General features: G+C 43.3%; 1 protein-coding gene across 1 annotated transcript in view; it reads right to left on the bottom strand.

Annotated features, from left to right (window-relative positions):
• Cubn2 (Cubilin 2) overlaps positions 1–23,575 on the bottom strand; it is an 864,444-nt gene that overhangs the window by 598,703 nt on the left and 242,166 nt on the right. Inside the window, exon 12 of the mRNA XM_067791923.1 lies at positions 14,874–16,377. Within this exon, the coding sequence (XP_067648024.1) occupies positions 14,874–16,377 (1,504 nt within the window). The remainder of the gene's footprint in view (positions 1–14,873; positions 16,378–23,575) is intronic.

The following is a 23,575-nucleotide window of genomic DNA, read 5'->3' as shown; positions in this document are numbered from 1 at the left end:
AACATCTTAAAAACTTGGAGGAAGTTTTCCAGAGAATAGCTGGCGCTGGTCTGAAACTAAGTCCCAAAAAGTGTGCGCTGTTTAAAAAGGAAGTAAATTATTTCCATCACAAAGTTACGACAGAAGGTATCCGTACAGCAAATGAAAAGATAGAGGCAGTAAAGGATTTGCCAAGACCACAGAAATTGCATGAATTAAGAAGTTTCCTTGGGCTGTGCACATATTACCGGCGATTTGTACCAATCTTTTCCAGCGTAGCCCATAACCTCCATGAGCTTACAAGAAAAAATAAAGCTTTTGAATGGAAGAAGGAGCACGAAGTGGCTTTCCAAACATTGAAAGAGCGTTTGTGCACTGCCCAAATGTTGGCATATCCGACTCCAGGAGCAACCTTTATTCTAGATACAGATGCGAGTGGATATGCTATAGGAGGCGTTTTATCACAACTGGTCTATGGACAGGAGAAGGTGGTTGCATACTACAGCCGTTCGATTGGAAAACCAGAGAGGAACTATTGCGTTATACGGAGAGAGCTGTAGGCATTGGTAGAGTGCGTTAAACATTTTCACAAATATCTCTACGGCCAGCGATTCCGCGTCAGTACAGATCACGCAGCGATGAAATGGCTTCTGCAGTTCCGTAATCCAGAAGGACAATTGGCACGGTGGATCGAGCGGCTACAAAGCTATGACTTTTCCATTGAGCATCGGAAAGGTAGTACCCATGGGAATGCCGATGCAATGTCACGAAGACCATGTAGTTTGCAACGCAAGCACTGTTCAAAGGCCTTTGGCCTCGGCCGAAGACATTATAGATGTCCGGCTAATGACTATAACGTGGGCGGATGAATGGGGCAAGGAACAACTAAGAAAGTGTCAGCTAGAAGATGCAGATCTGTCACATGTTATGCAAGGGCTCGAACGAAACGAAAAACCAAATAGAGAGGAGATGCCAGCAGAGAGTCCCATTGCGAAGTCATATTGGGCTGCTTGCATCGAGTATGGGAGAGTGAGGATGGTCAATGCAAGAAGAAACTGATAGTTGTTCCCAGAAAGAGGATTGCTGACGTACTCAGTGAGCTGCATAATTGTCCAAACGGAGGTCATCTTGAAATCGTCTTCGTGATCGAGAAGATTAAACAGGGTTTATATTGGGTTGGTTGCCGTCAGTCGGTCACTGAGTGGATTTCGAACTGCGAGGTTTGCAGCAGGGCGAAAGGGCCTAAAACTCGAAGTCATGGCCAGATGAAGCAATATAACTCAGGTGTGCCATTTGAAAGGATCGCCATGGATGTTGCAGGTCCATTTCCTACTAGCAACTGCGGAAACAAATATGTACTGGTGGTTATCGATTACTTCAGCAAATGGCCAGAAGTATACCCAATCCCAAATCAAGAAGCGGAAACAACAGCAGAAGTGTTTATAAACAATTGGGTTGCAAGGCATGGTGTACAAATGGAGTTACATTCTGACCAAGGCAGGAATTTCGCATCAGCTGTGTTCCGGGAAATGTGTCAATCATTGGGACAACACGGACAATTGCTTTGCATCCTCAGTCCGATGGTATGGTGGAACGATTCAATAGAACATTGGAGGAGCATTTAAGGAAAGTAGCAGACAAGTACCATAAGGAGTGGGATACACATATATCATTATTCTTGATGGCTTACCAATCGGCAGTGCATGAGACAACGGGTCAAACTCCCGCAAAGGTAATTTTTTGCAATGACCTTCGACTGCCAGCTGATTTGAAGTTTGGGATAGATGCCGATGCGGAGAGAAATGTCAAGAAATCCACTGGTGTCTTGGAAGAAGAGCTGAGAGAGATACACGATCTTGTAAGGCAACGATCAAAAATTATGAATGAAAAGATGAAAGCGAGGTACGATAAAGCATTAATTCGGAAGGGTTTCAGGAAAGAGATTTGGTGCTGTTATAGAACTCACAACGAAAAAAAGATTTCTCCCCAAAATTGCAGTGTAATTGGGAAGGCGTTGTAAAACGGATCAATGATGTAGCGTACCGCATACAAACCACGAACCAAAATGAAAATGGTTCATTTGGAAAGGCTGGCAGCGTTTACATCGAGAGATTTGTCTGATCGGGACGATCAGACTTAGGTGGAGGGCAGTGTGACGAATATGAGTGACACTAAGTAATACTCACATCCCTAGTCTGATGCTAGGTAAATGGAATCACAACAACAATAAAGCAGACAGTCACTTGTATCTACATAAACGAATAAAACATTATGTCTACACATATGTAGGTACAAGCAGCAGAGAAGAGATGCACAAACACATGCAGATATCTTATCTGAGGTGATCCCAAAGGTATGCAATTGTAATTGTTGAAGTGTCGCTCACGAATACACGCATATGAGAAGCTATATACGTGCATATGTAGTTATAATTATATGGCAGCAACTAAGTAAATTCTGGAAGCGCCTGGAAGATGCCACGAGGAAATCACAGAGTATAAAAGCACCAGGCGCTATAATCAGTTTTTGATTAAGTACGCAATCTGTCGGGCAATAGTAGAGTTTCATTTAAGGTATCAGTCAGTTTGGTTATTATGCAAGCTAGTTGCAAAGTATAAGTGTTATTGTGAAGTACTTTAATAAAGGCCATTTTTCCACTATTCAATGTTGGAGTTATTTATTCAACAGTTTAGTGATTCGAACTTAGCAGAGGGTTGCAAATAAGAGGATTTGCAGTAAATTCGTTACAATTGGTGTCAGAAGAGGAATTGTTGAATAAATTCCGGAGATTGGGAATACAACTTGGACATGACAAAGATAAGTGAATTGAAGATCTCGCAACTGAAGATGAGTTGGAGAGCCGTGAATTGAATACAACCGGCATTAAACTCGAACTTCAGGCACGACTACGAGAGGCAATGGAATTAGAAGGAATTGCCGTGAAAGGGTATGTCTTTCATCTTGAGGGCGCTGAGACAACAAAATTGGAGGAGAAAAACGAAACATCGCAGGCAGTTACCAGCACAGACGTGAACGTGATATTAGCTGCAATATCTGCACAAACGTCGATAGTGACATCCAAGATGGAAACTCAACTGGAAGAACAGAAAACATATATGGCATCCCAACTGGAATCGCAGGAGACACGCATAACATCCAAAATGGAAGAACAAGAAGAGCGCTTTTCATTGCAGGTGGCACAAATGTCTTCGCAGTTAGAAGCACAGGAAGCAAGGGTAACATCAAAGGTGGAAGCGCAGGATGCAAAAATAGCTCAATCAATTTCAGGCAGAAGTCGATGATTTGAGGGGTCGTATAGAGCAGTTACAACTAAATCGCCCAGCTGTTTCAGCGAGTAATCCAAGGGTAAAAACATCATCATTTGACGGTTCGTTTCCTTTCCAGGTGTTTAAGATTCAGTTTGAGAAGACCGCAGCAGTGAACAACTGAAGATAAAGTTGCTGCACTATTCGTGGCATTGAAAGGATCTGCTGCTGAAATCCTACAGACTATTCCCGAGGGAGAGCGGAACAACTACGAAACATTGATGAGCGCTCTAGAGAGGCGATACGGAAGCGATCACAGGAAGCAGATACACCAAATAGAGTTGCAAAACCGCTACCAAAAAGCTAATGAGACTTTGCAGGAATTTGCGTCAGATGTTGAAAGGCTTGCACATTGGCGAATGCTGACGCACCCGTGGAATACACCGAAAAGGTAAAAATTCAGAGCTTTATAAATGGCATACGGGATGTCGAAACGAAGCGAGCCACATACGCAAACCCAAAACCAACATTTGCAGAAACGGTATCACATGCACTGACTCAGGAAACTGCCTCACTATTGAGTAAACCAACATACAAAGCTCATCGTGTGGAAGTGGAAAGACCAGATTGGGTAGACACAATTTTGGAAGCACTGAAGAGATCACAACAGAAAAATGCCGGAGTTATTAAATGTTTCAAGTGCGGCAACCCAGGTCATATTGCAAGACATTGCAGCACCGGTCCCAACAGCTCCAACAATGTGGGTTGCCGTAAACGCAGAGCTGAAGGAGATGAGCAAATCTCCAAGTTCACTCAATCGTTAAACTAAAGAGAGTCAGCCGCAAGGGGCGACAGCTGACTCCCGCAATTGAATGCCCCATAATCTCAATCTCGCAAATTGGAAGAAGGTCAACCAATCTTACTGTCGGAGGGCATGTGGATAGAAAGGAACGTTTACTGAATGTAGATACGGGTGCATCGCATTCCATCATTCGAGCGGATTTAGTCAACAAGAAGATAAGGCCATTGCATGGAGGAAGATTGCGTGCAGCCACTGGAGAAGATACCACGGTTCTAGGTGAAGTAGAATGTGAAGTCGCAATTGGGAACGCCACGGTAAAACACAATTTTGTAGTGGCAGAGATTGTTGATGAAATCATAATTGGAGTGGACTTCTTAATCGACCAAGACATTTCGGCTAAGAAAGAGGCTACAGCAGTAAGCGAGTGCTGGTGGAAGAGAGTCAGCGAATACCACCAAATCCGACGCAGTCATCTGGGCAAAGGTTGATGGGGATTGTGGGAAAAACAAATTGTGGGTTGTCGAAGCAGCAAACAAATCAACACAGAACATACTTGTAGGAAAAACCCTGGCTATGACAAAACAAGATGGACGTATTCCGGTAAGAGTACTCAATGAGTTCATGTCACCATTCAATTTGACCAAAGGAGCTATGTTGGGAAGATGCCAAGAGGCTGCAGTAGTTATTAACTGTGAACAGCTCCAGGAACATGTTTCATCTAGTAATACTGCTCTTTCAAATGACATCACGGCATGGACCGAGGGGCTACAGGAAGATTATCAGAGTAAGGCAAAGCAACTGCTCCTAAAGTACGCAAACATATTTGACCAAGATGGTTCCAAACCAGGCCGCACCAATGTTGTGAAACATCAAATTGACACTGAAGACGCGAGGCCGATACGTCAAGCTCCTCGTAGTGTTCCACTGGCAAAGCGGGAAGTTGTGAGTCAAATCGTATAAGAAATGAGCGAAAGCGGCTTCATCGAACCATCAGCTAGTCCATGGAGCTCACCTGTGGTACTTGTGAAGAAGAAGGACGGAAAAATGAGGTTTTACGTTTACTAGCGGAAGTTGAATGACGTCACGAAAAAGGATAGCTACCCATTGCCAAGAATTGACGACACTCTGGACTCGCTCTCTGGTACGAAATGGCTTTCCACATTGGACTTGAAAAGTGGTTACTGGCAAGTGGAGGTGAAGGAAGAAGACAAAGAAAAAACAGCCTTCAGCGTCGGAGATGGTCTTTGGCAATTTACAGTAATGCCTTTTGGACTTTGTAATGCACCAGCTACTTTTGAGAGACTCATGGATCAGGTATTGAAAGGACTGCACTGGAAAACATGCTTGGTATACCTCGACGACATCATCGTATTGGGCAAGCACTTCGATCAACATCTTAAAAACTTGGAGGAAGTTTTCCAGAGAATAGCTGGCGCTGGTCTGAAACTAAGTCCCAAAAAGTGTGCGCTGTTTAAAAAAGAAGTAAATTATTTCCGTCACAAAGTTACGACAGAAGGTATCCGTACAGCAAATGAAAAGATAGAGGCAGTAAAGGATTTGCCAAGACCACAGAACTTGCATGAATTAAGAAGTTTCCTTGGGCTGTGCACATATTTCCTGCGATTTGTACCAATCTTTTCCAGCGTAGCCCATAACCTCCATGAGCTTACAAGAAAAAATAAAGCTTTTGAATGGAAGAAGGAGCACGAAGTGGCTTTCCAAACATTGAAAGAGCTTTTGTGAACTGCCCAAATGTTGGCATATCCGACTCCAGGAGCAACCTTTATTCTAGATACAGATGCGAGTGGATATGCTATAGGAGGAGTTTTATCACAACTGGTCGATGGATAGGAGAAGGTAGTTGCATACTACAGCCGTTCGATTGGAAAACCAGAGAGGAACTATTGCGTTACACGGAGAGAGCTGTAGGCATTGGTAGAGTGCATTAAACATTTTCACAAATATCTCTACGGCCAGCGATTCCGCGTCAGTACAGATCACGCAGCGATGAAATGGCTTCTGCAGTTCCGCAATCCAGAAGGACAATTGGCACGGTGGATCGAGCGGCTACAAAGCTATGACTTTTCCATTGAGCATCGGAAAGTAGTACCCATGGGAATGCCGATGCAATGTCACGAAGACCATGTAGTTTGGAATGCAAGCACTGTTCAAAGGCCGAGGCTAAAGAAGACATTATAGATGTCCGGCTTATGACTATAACGTGTACGGCTGAATGGGACAAGGAACAACTAAGAAAGTGTCAGCTAGAAGATACAGATCTGTCACATGTCATGCAAGGGCTCGAACGAAACGAAAGACCAAGCAGAGAGGAGATGTCAGCAGAGAGTCCCATTGCGAAGTCATATTGGGCACAGTGGAACAGTTTGGAATTGAGATCCGGTTGCTTGCATCGAGTATGGGAGAGTGAGGATGGTCAATGCAAGAAGAAACTGATAGTTGTTCCCAGAAAGAGGATTCCTGACGTACTCAGTGAGCTGCATAATTGTCCAAACGGAGGTCATCTTGAAATCGTCTTCGTGATCGAGAAGATTAAACAGAGTTTCTATTGGGTTGGTTGCCGTCAGTCGGTCACTGAGTGGATTTCGAACTGCGAGGTTTGCAGCAGGGCGAAAGGGCCCAAAACTCGAAGTCATGGCCAACGGGCCAAACTCCCGCAAAGGTAATTTTTGGCAATGACCTTCGACTGCCAGCTGATTTGAAGTTTGGGATAGATGCCGATGCGGAGAGAAATGTCAAGAAATCCACTGGTGTCTTGGAAGAAGAGCTGAGAGAGATACACGATCTTGTAAGGCAACGATCAAAAATTATGAATGACAAGATGAAAGCGAGGTACGATAAAGCATTAATTCGGAAGGGAAGTGTTTCAGGAAAGAGATTTGGTGCTGTTATACAACCCACAACGAAAAAAAGGTTTCTCCCCAAAATTGCAGTGTAATTGGGAAGGCGCATACAAAGTTGTAAAACGATGTAGCGTACCGCATACAAACCATTGGCAAACCACGAACCAAAATGAAAATGGTTCATTTGGAAAGGCTGGCAGCGTTTACATCGAGAGATTTGTCTGATCGGGACGATCAGACTTAGGTGGAGGGCAGTGTGACGAATATGAGTGACACTAAGTGATACTCACATCCCTAGTCTGATGCTAGGTAAATGAAGTCACAACAACAATAAAGCAGACAGTCACTTGTATCTACATAAACGAATAAAACATTATGTCTACACATATGTAGGTACACGCAGCAGAGAAGAGATGCACAAACACATGCAGATATCTTATCTGAGGTGATCCCAAAGGTATGCAATTGTAATTGTTGAAGTGTCGCTCACAAATACTCGCATATGAGAAGCTATATACGTGCATCTCTAGTTATAATTATATGGCAGCAACTAAGTAAATTCTGGAAGCGCCTAGAAGATGCCACGAGGAAATCACAGAGTATAAAAGCACCAGGCGCTATAATCAGTTTTTGATTAAGCGCGCAATCTGTCGGGCAATAGTAGAGTTTCATTTAAGGTATCAGTCAGTTTGGTTATTAAGCAAGCTAGTTGCAAAGTATAAGTGTTATTGTGAAGTACTTTAATAAAGGCCATTTTTCCATTATTCAATATTGGAGTTATTTATTCAACAGTTTAGTGATTCGAACTTAGCAGAGGGTTGCAAATAAGAGGATTTGCAGTAAATTCGTTACAATATCATAGAAGATTTCATGGAAAAATCGTTTCCATCGGAGCTATATATAATATATATCCCATACTACCGATCGTTCAGATAGAAACATTTTTAGCCATTTCTCCCTTAATTTCCAATATAAAAACGTTAAGCTTGGTGATATTTATTCTAATATTTCATAGAAGATTTCCTGTAAAAATCATTTCGATCGGAGCAATATACAATATCCCATACAACCGATCGTTCAGATAAGGGGGTTTTGCCATTTTTTATTTTATATTTATGTCAAAAATCGTTTAGGTATGTACATCTGTTCACAATATATTTCTTATCTTATACATCCGATTATTTGGAGATTACGAAAGGTATGAGGTATTCGGCACAGCCGAAGACAGCCCCGTCCTTATTTGTTTATTTTATATTTATCTTAAAAATCGTTTAGATATGTTCGAATTTCACCAAATGCTTACGTGTATAGCATATATTGTTGTCTGAAAAAATCATAGAGACCGGTGTTATATATAGTATATATCTCATACAAACGATTGTTCAGATAAGAAACCTTTCGCAATTTCTGTACCATTTTAACAACTAGAAGCTTAAAATTTCACCAATTGCTTACGTATATAGTGTATATTGTTGCCTGTAAAAATCATATAGAGAGGTGGTATATATATTATATACCCCATATAAACTGAAATTTTTGCCCCTTTTTTACGGGTAGAAGCTTCAAATTTCAACAAATTTCATCAAATAGTTACCTTTACGTCATATATTGTTGAAATACGTGATTCATAGTCATAGTTTTTACATGCAGACGACAAAAAACCTGAAACTTTGCATCCTCACACAAAGTACCTACCTATTTTTTATTTTATATTTATCTTAAAAATCGTTTAGGTATGTACATCTGTTCACTATATATTTCGTATCTTATACATCCGATTATTTGGAGATTACGAACGGGATAAGATAATTGTTCAGCCCCATTCATGAAAGGTATGAAGTCTTCGGCACAGCCGAAGACAGTCCCGTCCTTACTTGTTTTCGTTTTAAATTTTTTCTTTGCATATTTTGTTTTTTTAGACAGTTGTTCATTTGCTATTTAAAATTGAAAAAATAAACTATGCTTTTTGAGGTTGCGTATTAGCCATGACGTAGCAAATGCATAGCTGTTGTTGTTGTTGTTGTTGTTGTAGCAGTGCGTCGCCCCATCCAATAAGGTGTGACCGATCACAAATTGTCATCAATATCCTCTAACGGGAGTCCAAGGAAACTTGTTGTTTCAACAGTGGGACCATAGTGAGAGGGGTGTTAGAGGCGTTGGTTCCACAATACAGTTGAAGAGATGGCTGGTGTCATGTGGGGACACGTTACAAGCAGGACATATGTTTTGTATGTCGGGGTTGATTCTGGATAGGTAAGAGTTTATCCTCTTACAGTATCCAGATCGAAGTTGAGCTAGAGTTACTCGCGTTTCTTAGGGAGTCCGCGTTCCTCTTCTGCAAGTTTAGGGTATTGTTCTTTGAATACAGGATTCGCCGGGCAATTCTTTGCATAAAGGTCCGACGCCTGTTTGTGGAGTTCACTGAGGACCTGCTTACGTTTTCTGGCTTCATTCGGCTGTGTTCTCAGGTGCCGTATTTCCTCATAATGCTTACGGAGATTGGCGCCCACCGTGGTGTGATGGTAGCGTAATCCGCCTACCACACCGTATGCCCTGGGTTCATACCGCGGGTAAAGCAACATCAAGCCGTTCGGAGTCGGCGCAAAACATGTAGGTCCCGTCCGGCCAATTTATAGGGAAAACCAAGAGGTGCACGGCGCAAATTGGAAGAGAAGCTCGGCCTTAGATCTCTTCGGAGGTTATCGTGCCTTACATTTATTTTATTTTGCTTACGGAGATGACTCCTAAGGGCTTACCGCTAGGCAGTATGGCTCACCAATCAGATGTCTGTGTGGAACTGTTTGGTAGGCATTTCGATTCTCTCCCTAATGGGGAGTATTCTCGCCTAATTATGTAGATTGTGTTCTGGGGACATAATAAGACAACCCGTGGCGGTTCTGAGGGCAGTATTTTGGCAGGCCTGTAGCTTCTTCCAGTGAGTAGCCTTTAGGCTTGGCGATTATATCGGCGACGCGTAGCATGGAATCGGCTGGCCAATTGCTTTGTAAGTGGTAATGAGCGTTTCTTTATCTTTTTCCCAAGTACTGCCAGCAATAGATTTGAGGATTTTATTACGGCTCTGGATTTCCGGTACAATTGCGGCTGCATGCTCACCAAAATGTAGATCCTGATCAAACTTGACGCTCACTATTTTGGGGTGTAAGACAGTCTGTAGCGTAGTGCCATCGACGTGGATGTTCAAAATGGTCGACATTTGGGATGCCCATGTTGAAAATAAGGTCGCGGAAGATTCATTCGGTGATAATGCCAGGTTTCGCGAGGCAAAAAAACTGGAGAGATCAGGGAGGTAGCCGTTTATTCTGTTGCAGAGCTCATCGATCAGTGGGCGTGGGCCTGTGGCCATTATTGTGCAGTCATCGGCGTAGGAAACGATAGAAACTCTTTCTGCTGGCGCAGGTAGCTTAGAAATGTAGGAATTAAACAAAAGTAGGGAAAGGACACCACCCTGTGGCACCCCTTGTTTAATTCTTCTTGGTTTTGATGTTTCATTTCAAAATTGCACCGATGCCTGCCGACCACACATATAATTTGCGGTCAACCTTTTAAAACATGGGGGAAGGTTAGACCCTTCCAGGTCTTGCAGTAACGTGCCATCGTTGACCGTATCAAAAGCTTTTGATAGGTATAGTGCAACGAGTACTGTTCTATGGTGGGGGTTTTGATTTAAACCGCAATTTATCTGGGTGCTAAGGGCATTTAGCGCGGTGGCTGTGCTATGAAGTTTTCTAAAGCCATGCTGATGACAGGCTAGTTGCAAATTTGCTTTGAAATAGGGGAGCACAATGGCTTCAAGCGTCTTGGCTACTGGCGATAAGAGAGATATCGGGCGATAGGAATCTCCTATGTTAGCTGGTTTCCCACGCTTTAGTACTGGGACCACCTTGGCCATTTTCCATTTTTCGGGAATGACAAAGATGGAAAGGGACAAGTTGAAGGCATGTGCTAAATATTTGAAACCCTCATTTCCTGGGCTTTTAAGCATCGGCGTGGATATTTATTTATTTATTTATTATTATTACATCTTTTATGCTAGAGTTACAACATATAAACTTATCACACGTAATATGAAATCTCTATCGTATCACAGTTGTGCGACAATAAAAGTATAATTTATTTTTAAACATATTTAAGTCTTCACAGTTTCTTATTTCTACAGGAAGTTCATTAAATCTTTTTAGACCTTTATAAAACAAGTTAAGCTGTCCTCTTTCCCTTGTAAAGAGCGGAAGTCTGAAGCTATTTTTATTTCTCGTATTAATATTTTGAACGTCTCTTTGGTATACAATATTGTTGCTTAAATACTCCGGCAGATTACCCTTTTTAATATTAAAAATAAAAATCATCACAAAGAAAAGGATACGCTGTTTTATACTAAGCCATTGCAATTCTCTTGTCGGAGTATCGTATTTTTTCTTAAGAATGAATCTCATCGCTTTATTTTGCATTTTTTGTAAACTGTCTATCACACTATCTGCCACTAAAAACAATATGGTAGGGCAGTAATTGAAATGGGGTTCCTCGATTGTTCTATATACAAGAATTTTATGCTTTTTTGAAACAAATTTACATGATCTATATAAAAAGCCTATCTTTTTTGCAATCTTTTGTATCAAGTCGTTTACAAGATCCTCGAATTTCAATTTATTATCAATAACTATACCTAGGTATTTTATTTTATCTACTTCCATAATTTTGCAGTTTTCGATTTTTAGTTCATTTGTATTACTAATAAGTGTTCTACTTAAGATCATATATTTGGTCTTATCAGCATTTATCTTTAATTTATTTTGGCACATCCAGAGATATACACTATCTAAATCTGATTGCATTTTTTCAATAGCTACATTGAGATTTTTATCGCTTATCATAATAAGTCATCTGCAAACAACTTGATATCACAATGGTTTACTGCTTTGACTATGTCATTTATATATATTTTAAAAGGTATTGGTGCAAGTGTCGATCCTTGTGGAAGGCCGATATTAACAGCTTCTTCACTTGATATAGAAGTACCATTAATTAATGTTTGTTGACGCCGGTTGGAGAAATAACTTATAAACCAGTCCAGCGCTCTGTCTCTTATGCCGATACTATACAGTTTGTCCATCATAATTTGGTGAGACACAGTTTCGAAAGCTCCTTTTAGGTCCAAAAATATCGCAATTACGTAGTTTCTTCCATTTAGTTGATTTTTCCACTCAAAAACAATTGAATTTAAAACCGTCTCACATGAGTGTTTTTTCGAAACCCTAATTGCTTCAGAGTTATAATTTTATTTATTTCAATATATTTTTCCAGCTGCTCTCATACAATTAATTCGATGATTTTCTCATCTGCAGGCAATGTATTTGTTGGTCACATTTCATTCTATTTTATAGTATTTTTGACTTTATGAACTGGCGTTCCCGTAGTCAGTTTCCAACAATCTGGCATGGTAGCAGTTCTAAAGCTCTCATTAATTATATCAACATAAAATTAGCCTGTGTATTCAACTGAGTCTTTTACGTCACCATCCGTCAAAAGTATCTTGCCACCTATCTTGCTTTTAAACTGTTTATCAACTTTTGTTACAGTATCAGCTGTCACTTCCGTGAACTCGAAGTATGTGTGTACATTATAATCATGGTTAAAGTTATTTCCCACTATTTCAATCTCGTTATTCACATTTTGTATACTGTTCACGAAAAATTGATTTATGCCGTCTGGGCCCATTGCCTTAAATGGTTTAGCTTGACCGATGGCATCCTCAACCTCCTTGCCGGTGATGGGAATCGGAGATGCGCTGAATTTATGTTTATGTGCGCGTCTGTTGGCCCTCCGTCTAACTTTGTCAACCGTAGAATGCATTACATATTGTCGGCTAAAAGTGCTCGCGCATTTTTTCGCATCCGACAGCACCTCATCGCCAAATGCGATGGAAATTTTGTCATTGTGCTTGGACGGATTCGATAGGGACTTTACGGTGCACCAAAGCTTACCCACACCGGCATAGAGGTTACAACTACTTAGATGCTCCTCTGATTTCGCCCGCTTGTGGTCATCCACAAGCAATCTGATGCGTTCATTTATATCCCTTATTTGGGTGTCGACGGGATCGAGCTGTCTTATAAGGTCACGTTCTCTCGCTAAGTTTGCGGCCTCCGCCGGAAAATGAGGCCGAATTTCGGGAATTCTTCCGGCGGGAATAAAGCGAGCCGAGGCGAATTCAATGACCTTGCGGAAAGCACGCTCTCTTTGGCGGGCATCAGTATGGAAAGGGAGGACAGCAAAGCGGGTGTCTGTAAAGGATTTGTATTCATCCCACTTTCCTTTTTTAAAGTTTATTAAAGTGCGTTTTTCGGTGACGACGAAGTCGACGGTACACTCGAGCGAAATAAGTATTGCCAGGTGGTCGGATGCCAATGTTACCTGCGGCTGCCAGTTGACGCAGTTTACGAGTCCTGCGCTCACGATTGATATATCTGGCGAGCTGAGACAGCATCCTACCATACGAGTGGGGCGTCCCCGTTTATTGTGTAGAACGACGTTTCTTCTATTTGATCCGCCAACATCTCACCCCTGCTGTACGCCTGCAAGTTCGAATGCCATACATCGTGATGGGCATTGAAATCGCCTAAGATAATACGATTATCGCCGGTGAGCAAGGCGCTGATATTAAGGCGGTACCCATTGGAGCAGAAGGTGGCAGGAGCGATGTAGATGTTGATGATTTCTAGGTTTACATCGCCTGACCGGACAGATATGCCGTGACGTTCTAAGACATTGTCCCTGCGGCCGATGTCGGTATCAAATATATGATATTGCACTGAGTGGTGTATGATAAACGCGAGGCCGCCTCGACGTTATACCCAGAACAGGTCTGCAGAGCAGATCTTGCTGTGAGTTTAGTGTCTTGAATCGCAGCAATGCGGATGTTGTGCCGCTTCTATTACAGCTTAACTGCAGAATTCTGAAGTGCAGCGGGGGAGACGTCGCCACTCTAGGAGTAAGTGACGGGTGGCTACGCCTGTGTTGTGAAGGGCTAGGACGTAATTGCTGTTGTGGCCCTGGGACTGGACATCCCTGGGTAAGCATTGGGGTACCCGGTGAATTTGGGTTTGCGGCCTGGCAACATGGCGCAATGAAGCTAAGGCCTAGACTACGGGACGGTCTTGGGCGTGAACAGCAAGGAGCCACAAAAGATTTGTAAAAGTTACGAGGACGTCGGGTTTTTGTATCTAGCTCAGGAAAACCTGTCCGATGCAACCATCCCTTGCACGTGACACACTGACAAGAGTATGGCCGTCCTAAAAAGATTCTTTTCCGACAGACGCAGCAAAACCATTTCTTAGAACCGGGGTCAGGAGACCTACCCGGATTGGGTTCGATACCCTCCCGGAGCAGGAGAGTATGGCGCAGTCCCGCTGGGAGGATGGCAATTTGTGGGAGGGACACAACAAATTAAATGGGGTTACACTGATATGACAGTCCTTGGTGGGGAAAAATCCCGAGTCGCTCCGGTACACAGAACTGACTGCCTTGGGAATAGGCAAATGCATAGCCGTATAATTACGTTAAGTTAACAACATTTTAGTTTTGCCTTATCCCCAAAATGAATTTGCCCTGTTTTTCGTTATGATATGTATAAGGGAGCCCAGGATTTTGTGCAAATGGCCCAGCATCATTGCATTTGCAAACTGGTGTAGTATTTTTACACAAAACGCCAAAAAATTATGCAAATCATAGCAGTATAATTTTTTGGAGTTTTGTGTAAAAATACTACACTAGTTTGCAAATGCAATGATGCTGGGCCATTTGCACAAAATCCTGAGCTCCCTTTTTGTAGGGAAGCGAGAGCCGAGCTGTATTTGGGTTTCTACTCCAATTAAAAGCTTAGCGTTGGAGTTGACTTGAAAGAAAAAAATTATCCTAACAGAGTAACAATCATGCAAAATATATTCTTACCTTTTTAAATTGGAATGCAAAATTTCCCCATCCAGCTGGGCTCGATTTGTAAACAACCCTGAGTTTATTACTTTGAATTGATCTACTTGCAGGCAAAACTTTTCCACACATTTTCTCTATAAGATATTCTGATGAATCAACTATTTTCCATAGGCCCAAAAATGTATCACTGCAACTGGTATTGAAATTGTCGAATACTAGATTGATTCCATAACTGTTCTCAACTGTTATCATCCATACGCATTCGGAACTAGTAACAGAGATATCACCATGATACCTTATTCGACCGCTGTTACCACGAAAAACACCACCACAAGAGGAGTCGCGGGTGGTGTAAGTTCCTCTAATATATTTCCTTAGCCGGGTACTACTTGTATAAAAATGAATATGTAAATGGTTCGCTACGGATGTTATTGTAACAGGAATTGGTTCTATTCGACACTCCTTTAGCAGATAGAAGGTTGAATTTTTTTTGTCTGACACAACAATTCCATCTTCGCGGCAGTCACCTTGTTCAGTCTCAATATGTATTACATCAAAATTAAGAACTATAATTTTCCCAGCTCCAACCTCAATGTCCCAATCACAACTTAAACCGGTGCTGTAAGGAGCATTGGGAGACTTTATAACACCAATATTACCTGTTAAATGTTCCCCGCAACCTATTCTCTTGTATTCCATTCTAAACCCTGTCGCATGCACAGAATAATCGGTTGAAAATTTTATTTGAAATCGATTTCCCTCAGTGATTATAGGTTTACGGGGATTCGAACATAAGCGTTGTTTGGAGAGTATATCATCGTTGTGAAAATCGAAAATGTCGATATAGTCGTAGTCACAAGATCCGTCCCGCAGCTCAATGTCTAAATGCGAAAATACCAATTGAAATTTGTTGTTTTGTCCGCCGTGAATGTCCCAAAAACAGTTTAGACCTGCAGGATAAGTGTCGGGAAAGTTCAGTGATTCGATGACTCCCTGTATGTTATCAAGACTGACATTGCAGTCTGCCTCATAATCAATGAAGAATTTCAAACTATTTTGCTCTTCTCCCTGAGCGAAATTATATACTATCAAAGCTTGATTTAAAGATGTTTTCAATTGAACTTCATTCGAGTCACCATCACATTCAAATTTAAATTTAGTACTGTCTACAGTTAATCCATCGTATACCGTTAGTAAATTTTGATTGCATATGCTATCTTCGGTACTTTTGATTTTCATATTAATTACGGATCCTCGAGAAATAATTATCTGCCAGTCACACGACACCGTACCACCATTAACATCAACATTATGTGGAGAATGTATTGAGCCCTTGTGCGAATTGAGCTTCCCTCCACATCCCGTCTCCGTTTGCTCCCACGATATATAGAAGCCGGTATCAGATATAAACGAATCGGAAACGAAATGCAGATAAAGGTGATTTGTGAATGATGGTATACGTGCTGGTATATAACGTCCGCAATATTTACCGATCAAAGGAGACTCCATGCTGTCACCATTTCTATTAATAAAGAAAGTCAATAAGACAAAATGATTACCAGCGAGAAACGAAAATGCACACACTACGCTTCAAAGCCAAGCCTCTTCAAATCTGAAACTGTAATGTTTTAAAGATATTTAAGAAAACAACTTTCCATTTGAAAACTTATGGGTGATTATCATGATCCGTAGGGAATAATAATAATAGGTCATGTTAGGTTAGAGTGGCCACCGGTGCGGCCACCAGTGCACTTAGGTCCAAAAGGTCCCATTGTGATACCACGTGGATCTCTCCCCTACTCAAACCAACAGCTCGATACAGCAAACGTCAGGAGTTTCTTAGGTTCCAACTTAGCCAGATCACAAAGATCGACAAAGAAGGGAGATCCCAGAGATTTCTTCCTCTTGTGCCAAAGCGAGGGATAATCGCACAAAAAATGTTTGACTGTTTCTACCCCCTATTCGTCTTTGCAGCTCCTGCAGTAACCATTATAGGGGTCACCCAGCCGTTGTGCGTGCCTCCCGATTTCTATGTGGCCGGTTATAAGTCCAAACACCAGAGATATGCCCCCCTACCAAGAAGAAGGAGACTTTTTTTGCGGCAATTCTCTACTGTCCTGGACATACATGTGACCGATCCAAGTGCTTTCAGTGCAGCCTGGTTGTCAGAGTAAAAACAAATTTGGTTATAGCCGTGAGGAGCCTTCTCCAGGTGATCAGCGGCCTCATTTATAGCAGCCACCTCCGCCTGAAAGACGCTGCAATGATCGGGTAGGCTAAATGATAGATTCCACCCTAGTTGAGGTGCAAAGACACCGCTACCCGCCTTATAATCAATTTTGGAGCCGTCAGAATATATCTGCAGCCCATCGCTCAGGTCCGGCGACTCCTTCAACCAATAATACCTGTCCGGGATAATAACCTCGTACTTCGTATTGAAAAATACAGTCGGAGCGCAATAGTCTGACGAGGGGAATCCAGATACTTAAGGATGGCTGCATGGCCATCCAAATTGTCTCTCCATCCGGATAACTCTCGCAGCCGCAGAGCAGTAAAGGCCGCACATTGCTTGGCCATTAACTCTATTGGCAACACATTTAAAATAGATTCCAGCGCCTCCGCAGGGGTGGTGCGCAGGGCACCCCCCACGCAGATTAGAGTACTTCTTTGTACCTTCTGGAATATCCGTAGTTTTGATTTGGTATCTAAGCTCGTCCACGAGACCACTGCTCCGTATAAAAGAATTGGTCTAACCACAGCGGTGTAGAGCCACAGGGTAATATCCGGTGATAATCCCCATCTTCGCGCAAAAGCTCCCCTACAGCTGTACAGTGCCACTGTTGGTTTTTTCACACGCTCCTGAGCGTTCACCAACCCCCCCCCCCCCCCCCCCCCCAGGATAGTTTCCTATCAAAAATTACTCCTATTTGGCAGATTCCCTCAGCGTCAGGGTCATACCCGCTAGCACTGGCAGTTGCAACGCAGGTATCTTATATTTCCTGGTGAACAGAACCAGTTCAGTTTTGGTTGAATTGACGGACAGACCTTTACTCCTGGTCCAGTTCTCCACCAGTCTCAGCTATGTTTGCATTATATCGCATAGTGTCTGCGGAAACATCGTGCTAACTAACAGCGCAAGGTCATCTGTATATGCGATTACCTTGCTGCATCCGTCCGTCTCAAGAAGAACCAAGAGCTCACTAAGTGTGGCAACCCATAGAAGTGGAGAAAGTGCTCCCCCCCTCGGGGTGCATATCCGTATGTATTTGACAACCGTTGAACCAGCCAAGTCGGCAAGAACCTTTCTGCGCAACAGTAACTGCTGAACAAGTTTCACTTGCCCCGAATCGGCCCCAAGCCGATTAGTGCATCAGTTATTGCAGAGAGCGTAACGTTGTTGAAAGCTCCCTCAATGTAGAGGAAAACTAGGAGTGTGAATTCCTTGAACGCCAAGGATTTCTCTATCTGGTAGACAACTGCATGCAAGGCCGTCTCCGTGGACTTCCCTTTCATATACGCATGCTGAGATGTCGATAACTTTCTCTCCAAGAACTCCCTTAATGCGGAGTCCATTAACCTCTCGAGTGTCTTAAGCTGAAAGGATGACAGACATATTGGCCTGAAGTCTTTAGGGGTCGCGTGGCCAGTCCTTCCAGCTTTTGGTATAAAGGTGACCCTTGAATAGTTCCAACCCCGTGGAATATAGTTAAGAGCACAAACTCCTTTGAAGATGTTATACAACCAGCTCGATTGTTTGCTGGAATTGTACCGAGGCCAATCCATCCGGCCCTGGTGCTTTGAAGGGCTTGAACGACATTATAGCCCATTTAATTTTACCCATAGTAATGAACTTCCCTTTATACGGCTCATCAGTGTGAGTCTCCCTCCAGTTCATTACTTCATCACTACAGCCCGGAAAGAGCATGCAAAGGGTGCTCTCTGCCGAATCCGTCCATGTCCCATCGGATCCTTGCAGGCATCCCGGGATACATTTTGGAGCACCAGAGAGAACCTTTCTGAGCCTAGATCCCTCAAACACCGTCTCCAAAAATAATAATAACACCTGCAAAATAAAAAAAGTGGTCTTTCCATGGGACTAGACAAACGCAGCTACATATATATATTTTGGGGCGTTGCTTTCAATCTTTTAGTAGGATTTGAAAATACACCCTAGATATGTCAAAGTACAAAATAAACTCATAAGCACAGAAATTGTGGTTATGAAAAAAAATTTAAATTTTCGAATCAAACTAAGGCATTTCTAGTGTTGAATGTTCTGAATAGGAATACGAAGTACATGTATTGCTTGTAGATTTGGCTTCGCGTTACAGTGGTTCATTTTTTAAATTTAGGGCTTAAAATGAGATGCAGTTTTGTTTGTCGTATTAAAAAAAAAAATAAAGTTGTTTTTATGGGCTGGATCAAGGTGTTATACGACCCGTGCCGAGGTTCAGTCTTGCTGGGGGCCCATAAATAGCCTAGTCGCTAACGGAGTGCATCGAATACCGGGCGACCTTCGATGCTATTAAGCCTTACCCGGACATCGCGGATCTCTGTCCGGGTGGACCTTTCCCCTTCTCCGCTCCTCGTGGGATGTTTTAGTATGGAGAAAGAAATGTTTGATGTTAAAAATAATAAGGAGGGCGGCTCTCCTAGTAAGAAGTCGACAGGAGCTTGCTCCGCAAAGGTTACGGCTCAGCCGGGCCTCAAGTTAGCTGAGAGAACTCCTCAGAGGTTCGCTGCCGCAGCGGCAGCCAGACAGAAAAGGGCCGAGAGATTATCCGGTCCGAGTAGTCCGAGGGCCAGTACCTCTCATGGAGGGGGTACTGACCAGGAGGCCATCAGTGCTGCTACCTCCCCCCTTAGCCCTCACCAGCATGCCTTCCACGCAGCGATAAGCGTCTGGTGGGTAGATTGCTGTGGGCCACAGGAAAGTGGGTGGGGTGGGCTATAGGTCAATGGCCAATCTAGGCAGGGCAGGGCTGAGGGAGAATCCAGCTCTGGTAGTCCGAAGGCCTGTAACTCTCGGTGAGGAGCCACCGACCGGGAGGTCTTTGGGGCAGGGGTCGCCCATCCCGTAGCCCCCACCACCATGGTTGCCACTCAGCGTCAAGCCTCTGGTGGGTTGGCTGCTGGGGGCTCCAGGGATGTGGGGGTGGCCGGCTCTACGGCCAAGGCACTAAAAACCCAGTCACCAAGAAAAGCGCTGGTCCGCCCGGATCCTGCGCAGGAATGCCTCATCGCCGATTAGGGAGGGGGAAGTTTCTGCGGAGGACAGAGGGAAGGCGTAGCGTGATCTTGCTTGGGCGAGACAAATGTTGCCGTACTTCAGGCTGGACTGGGTCGAGAGTGATGAAACCTCGAAGCGCCATAGGTCCATGGATGAATCCAACCCTACGGCACCGAAAAGGGCCAAGACGCAGGGAGGCTGGACGCGGTCTTTCGCCGAAATTGCCAAGGGTCGGCAGATCATTGGCATTATAGACGAGAGCAGCGAAGATGGCATGATCCCGAAACATCAGTGGAAGTGGATTAAAGCCGCGCTCGCTACTGTGGCCGTTAATATCAAAAAAGATAACTCTGGTCCACCGCCATCTTACACCGATTCAGGGTGGTTCCGGGGCGATGTCAAGCTAATTGCCTGTGATGACGCCAGGTTGGTGAAAGGAATAAAGAAATAAATATCCGGGCGCGCGCCTCAAAGTAGTGGAGGCGCGTGATATCCCCTCACGACCAAGGGCTAGAGCCTGGGTTCCAGTGACGCCAACGGGCCCAGCTGACAAACTGGAGCTACTCCAGGAGTACAACCCGGGTGTACCGACCCAGAACTGGATGGTGGTAAACGTGGAGAAAACTGAACGGGGGCAGCAGTAATACAAATGACCGAGGTGAGTCTTTATTTAACTATTTTTAGGCACTAATCTAAATATATGTAATAGGGAAAATTACCCCACTTTCATTACGAGGAACCGCGAAGAGGTCCTTGACATAACCTTGGTCACAGACCCTTTCAGTGACCTGATCCTAAAGGAGCACTCCTTTTCTGACCATAGATATATAAGCGTTTCTATATCACAGGCGCACACAAGACCTAAGTACATAAAGAGTATTAGAAGAACGAACTGGGACTACTATAAGAAGATAATAGGTAAAAAGCTATCTGAAGAGGTGCGAGCCCCAGAAAACGAGGAGGAGCTGGACGTGCTTGTAAATAATTTCAGTCACAAATGTAGAAATATTTTAGATAGGGCTTGCCCGAGTAAAAAGGTTATGAAAACGCACAAACCACCATGGTGGTCGTCCGATCTTGATAAGCTTAGGAAGTCATGTAGGGCGGCCTTTAATAAAACAAAGCATGACGGACACGAATCCTCATGGGCTGCTTACAAAACGAAAATAAATATATATAAAAAAGCAATCCGAAATGAAAAGCGGTCCTCCTGGAGGGATTTCTGCTGCAGGACTGAATCCACATTCGCGGCCTCCCGGTTATGGAAGGTGCTATCGAAATCTCAACTCAGCTAAGTTACGTCCAAAAGCCCGACGGGCACTGAACGGACTCCAGCGCTGAAACCATAAACTTGCTTATGGATACACACTTCCCAGCAAGCGCGGGCGTGTCTTCAAATATTGTTTGCGGAGGGTCACCTAATGATCAGCTAATAAGCGAAATAACAGATGATAAAAGGATAGATTGGGCTTTACAGACCTTCAAGCCATATAAATCGCCGGGCCGGATGGAATTTTTCCGACTCAGGATCACCAGATCACTGTAGTGTTTACCAAACGGAAATGCTGGCAATACACAGGGCTGTGAATCATCTCGGGTCTATGCCTAAGGATGGTAAACGGTTTTTTATTTTCTCAGACAGCCAGGCCGCTTTAAAGGCCCTGGACTCATTGGTCGACAATACAAAGTCGGTCACTGAATGCCGCTGATCTCTTAACGAGATTGGCACAGGGATATTGAAGGCAACTGCAAAGCAGACGAGCTGACCAGAAGAGGCACCACCGACCATATCCTTCCGGGAAATGATTCGGTAGGTATACCCATGGCTACACAGGCCCTATAAGAAATGCAAATGGACGATGGTCAGCCCTATCATCGTGTGAGACATCCAGGCTAACCTGGCCCTCATATGACAAGGGGCGCACAAGAGCGCTTCTGATTTTAAACAAGTCAGTTCTATCGTCCCTGATAAGGGTTATAACAGGGCATTGTTTAATAGGCACGCATGGTGCTAGAATGGGGGTAATGACCTTCGACTATTGTCGCAGCTGCAGATGTACAGAAGAGGAGGAGAGGGTCCAGCACCTTCTCTGTCATTGTCCAGCGCTTAGTAGGCGTAGGTTGGCCATCCTTGGTAAACCTTCTCTACATGACCTTGCTGAGGTCAAAGGCTATAGCAAAATATATAAATTCCACGAAGTGGTTCGACCCGCTTTAGGCAGGGTAGGGGTCCTCTTTGAGCCGTGTAGCGTATTACAATGGGCCCATTGGCGGCCTAAATAGTGAGCTGTTACCATAGTGTTCAGCTCAGCCCTCGCAACCTAACCTAACCTAACCAAATAAAAGTTTTTGAGATTTAAAATAGTAAATCGTTATTAAATTTTGAATTTATATGTGTTCATATAGTTGTTTTTAACGCAAACCGCGACGCAATAAAATCAGACAGGTGAAGTAGGAAACGAGAATTTTCGGTACTATTTTGCTACTTTTTTACAACCTTTGTTAGTAATTGGAAACGGGGACAACAAAGAAAAGAGAAAACAGAGGAAATGGGAAGAAAAAGTAAGGGTAGTTTGTGGAAGGTTAGGTTAGGTTGAACTGGAGGGTCAATAAAGACCTCACACAGACTGAATATATCCATAGTGTTTCCAGAATTTGTTTGATAACCAAACGGAAGAACTCCAATCAGGTGCCAGGACTTATGTTATATAATACCCGTATCTTGGCAAATGCTAGATGTTCTTTAGGACCTAGCTTAATTGCCTCGAGATTTGGCAACTCTGCCACCCCTAATAGATGGAGACGTGACCTAGCGAGTGCAGGACACGGACACAGAATGTGCTCAACTGTTTCTTCCTGCAGCTCGCACTTCCTACACCTACTGACGAGGCCTATCTTATAAGCATGTGGCGCCAGAAGGCAGCGCCCAGTTAGTATGCCCATCGTGAACCTTATATGTTTGCTTGTGAGTCTAAGCGTTTCCTTTTCTGAAAAAAATAGTTGACTAAATAAATGGTAAAACCGTAATAGAGTTGCATGAGAAGAACATAAATGGCTAGTCTGTGTATCACAAGCGCTTTGTCAATAATATTAAAAATTCATTAGCAATTTGCTCCGCTAAAAATTTGTGAAGTTACGAAATCAAGTTTTAACGATCAGCTGGTTTGCCAGGGTTACACTGCCACACCGTCATTTTAAGCAGGGTAAAAGTGTAACGTTTTTGCGTTGCGGCCAGGTAACACAAAAGAGCGAAATACCCGAAAGGCGTTGCCTGTTTTTTAGAATAGAACAAAATACATTTACAACCTTTGCGCAGCGTACAAAAAGCGTAACACTTTTGCCAGGAAAGAAAACGCAATAATATCGTAGGATGTGTACATGGTCTTAGAAATTTTGCAGCCCCGCGTTTTTGTCCACGCCTTTCCTGCTTGATGGATCATATGCAGCTCCTGTCTCCTTTTGATTTCTCCCAAACGGATTGAGTTATTGC

Source organism: Eurosta solidaginis, chromosome 5, assembly GCF_040869045.1.
Source record: "Eurosta solidaginis isolate ZX-2024a chromosome 5, ASM4086904v1, whole genome shotgun sequence".
In the NCBI taxonomy this organism is placed as follows: Eukaryota; Metazoa; Arthropoda; class Insecta; order Diptera; family Tephritidae; genus Eurosta; species Eurosta solidaginis.
Note: the sequence above shows the minus strand (reverse complement) of the source record. Positions and strands in the feature narration are given on the sequence as shown.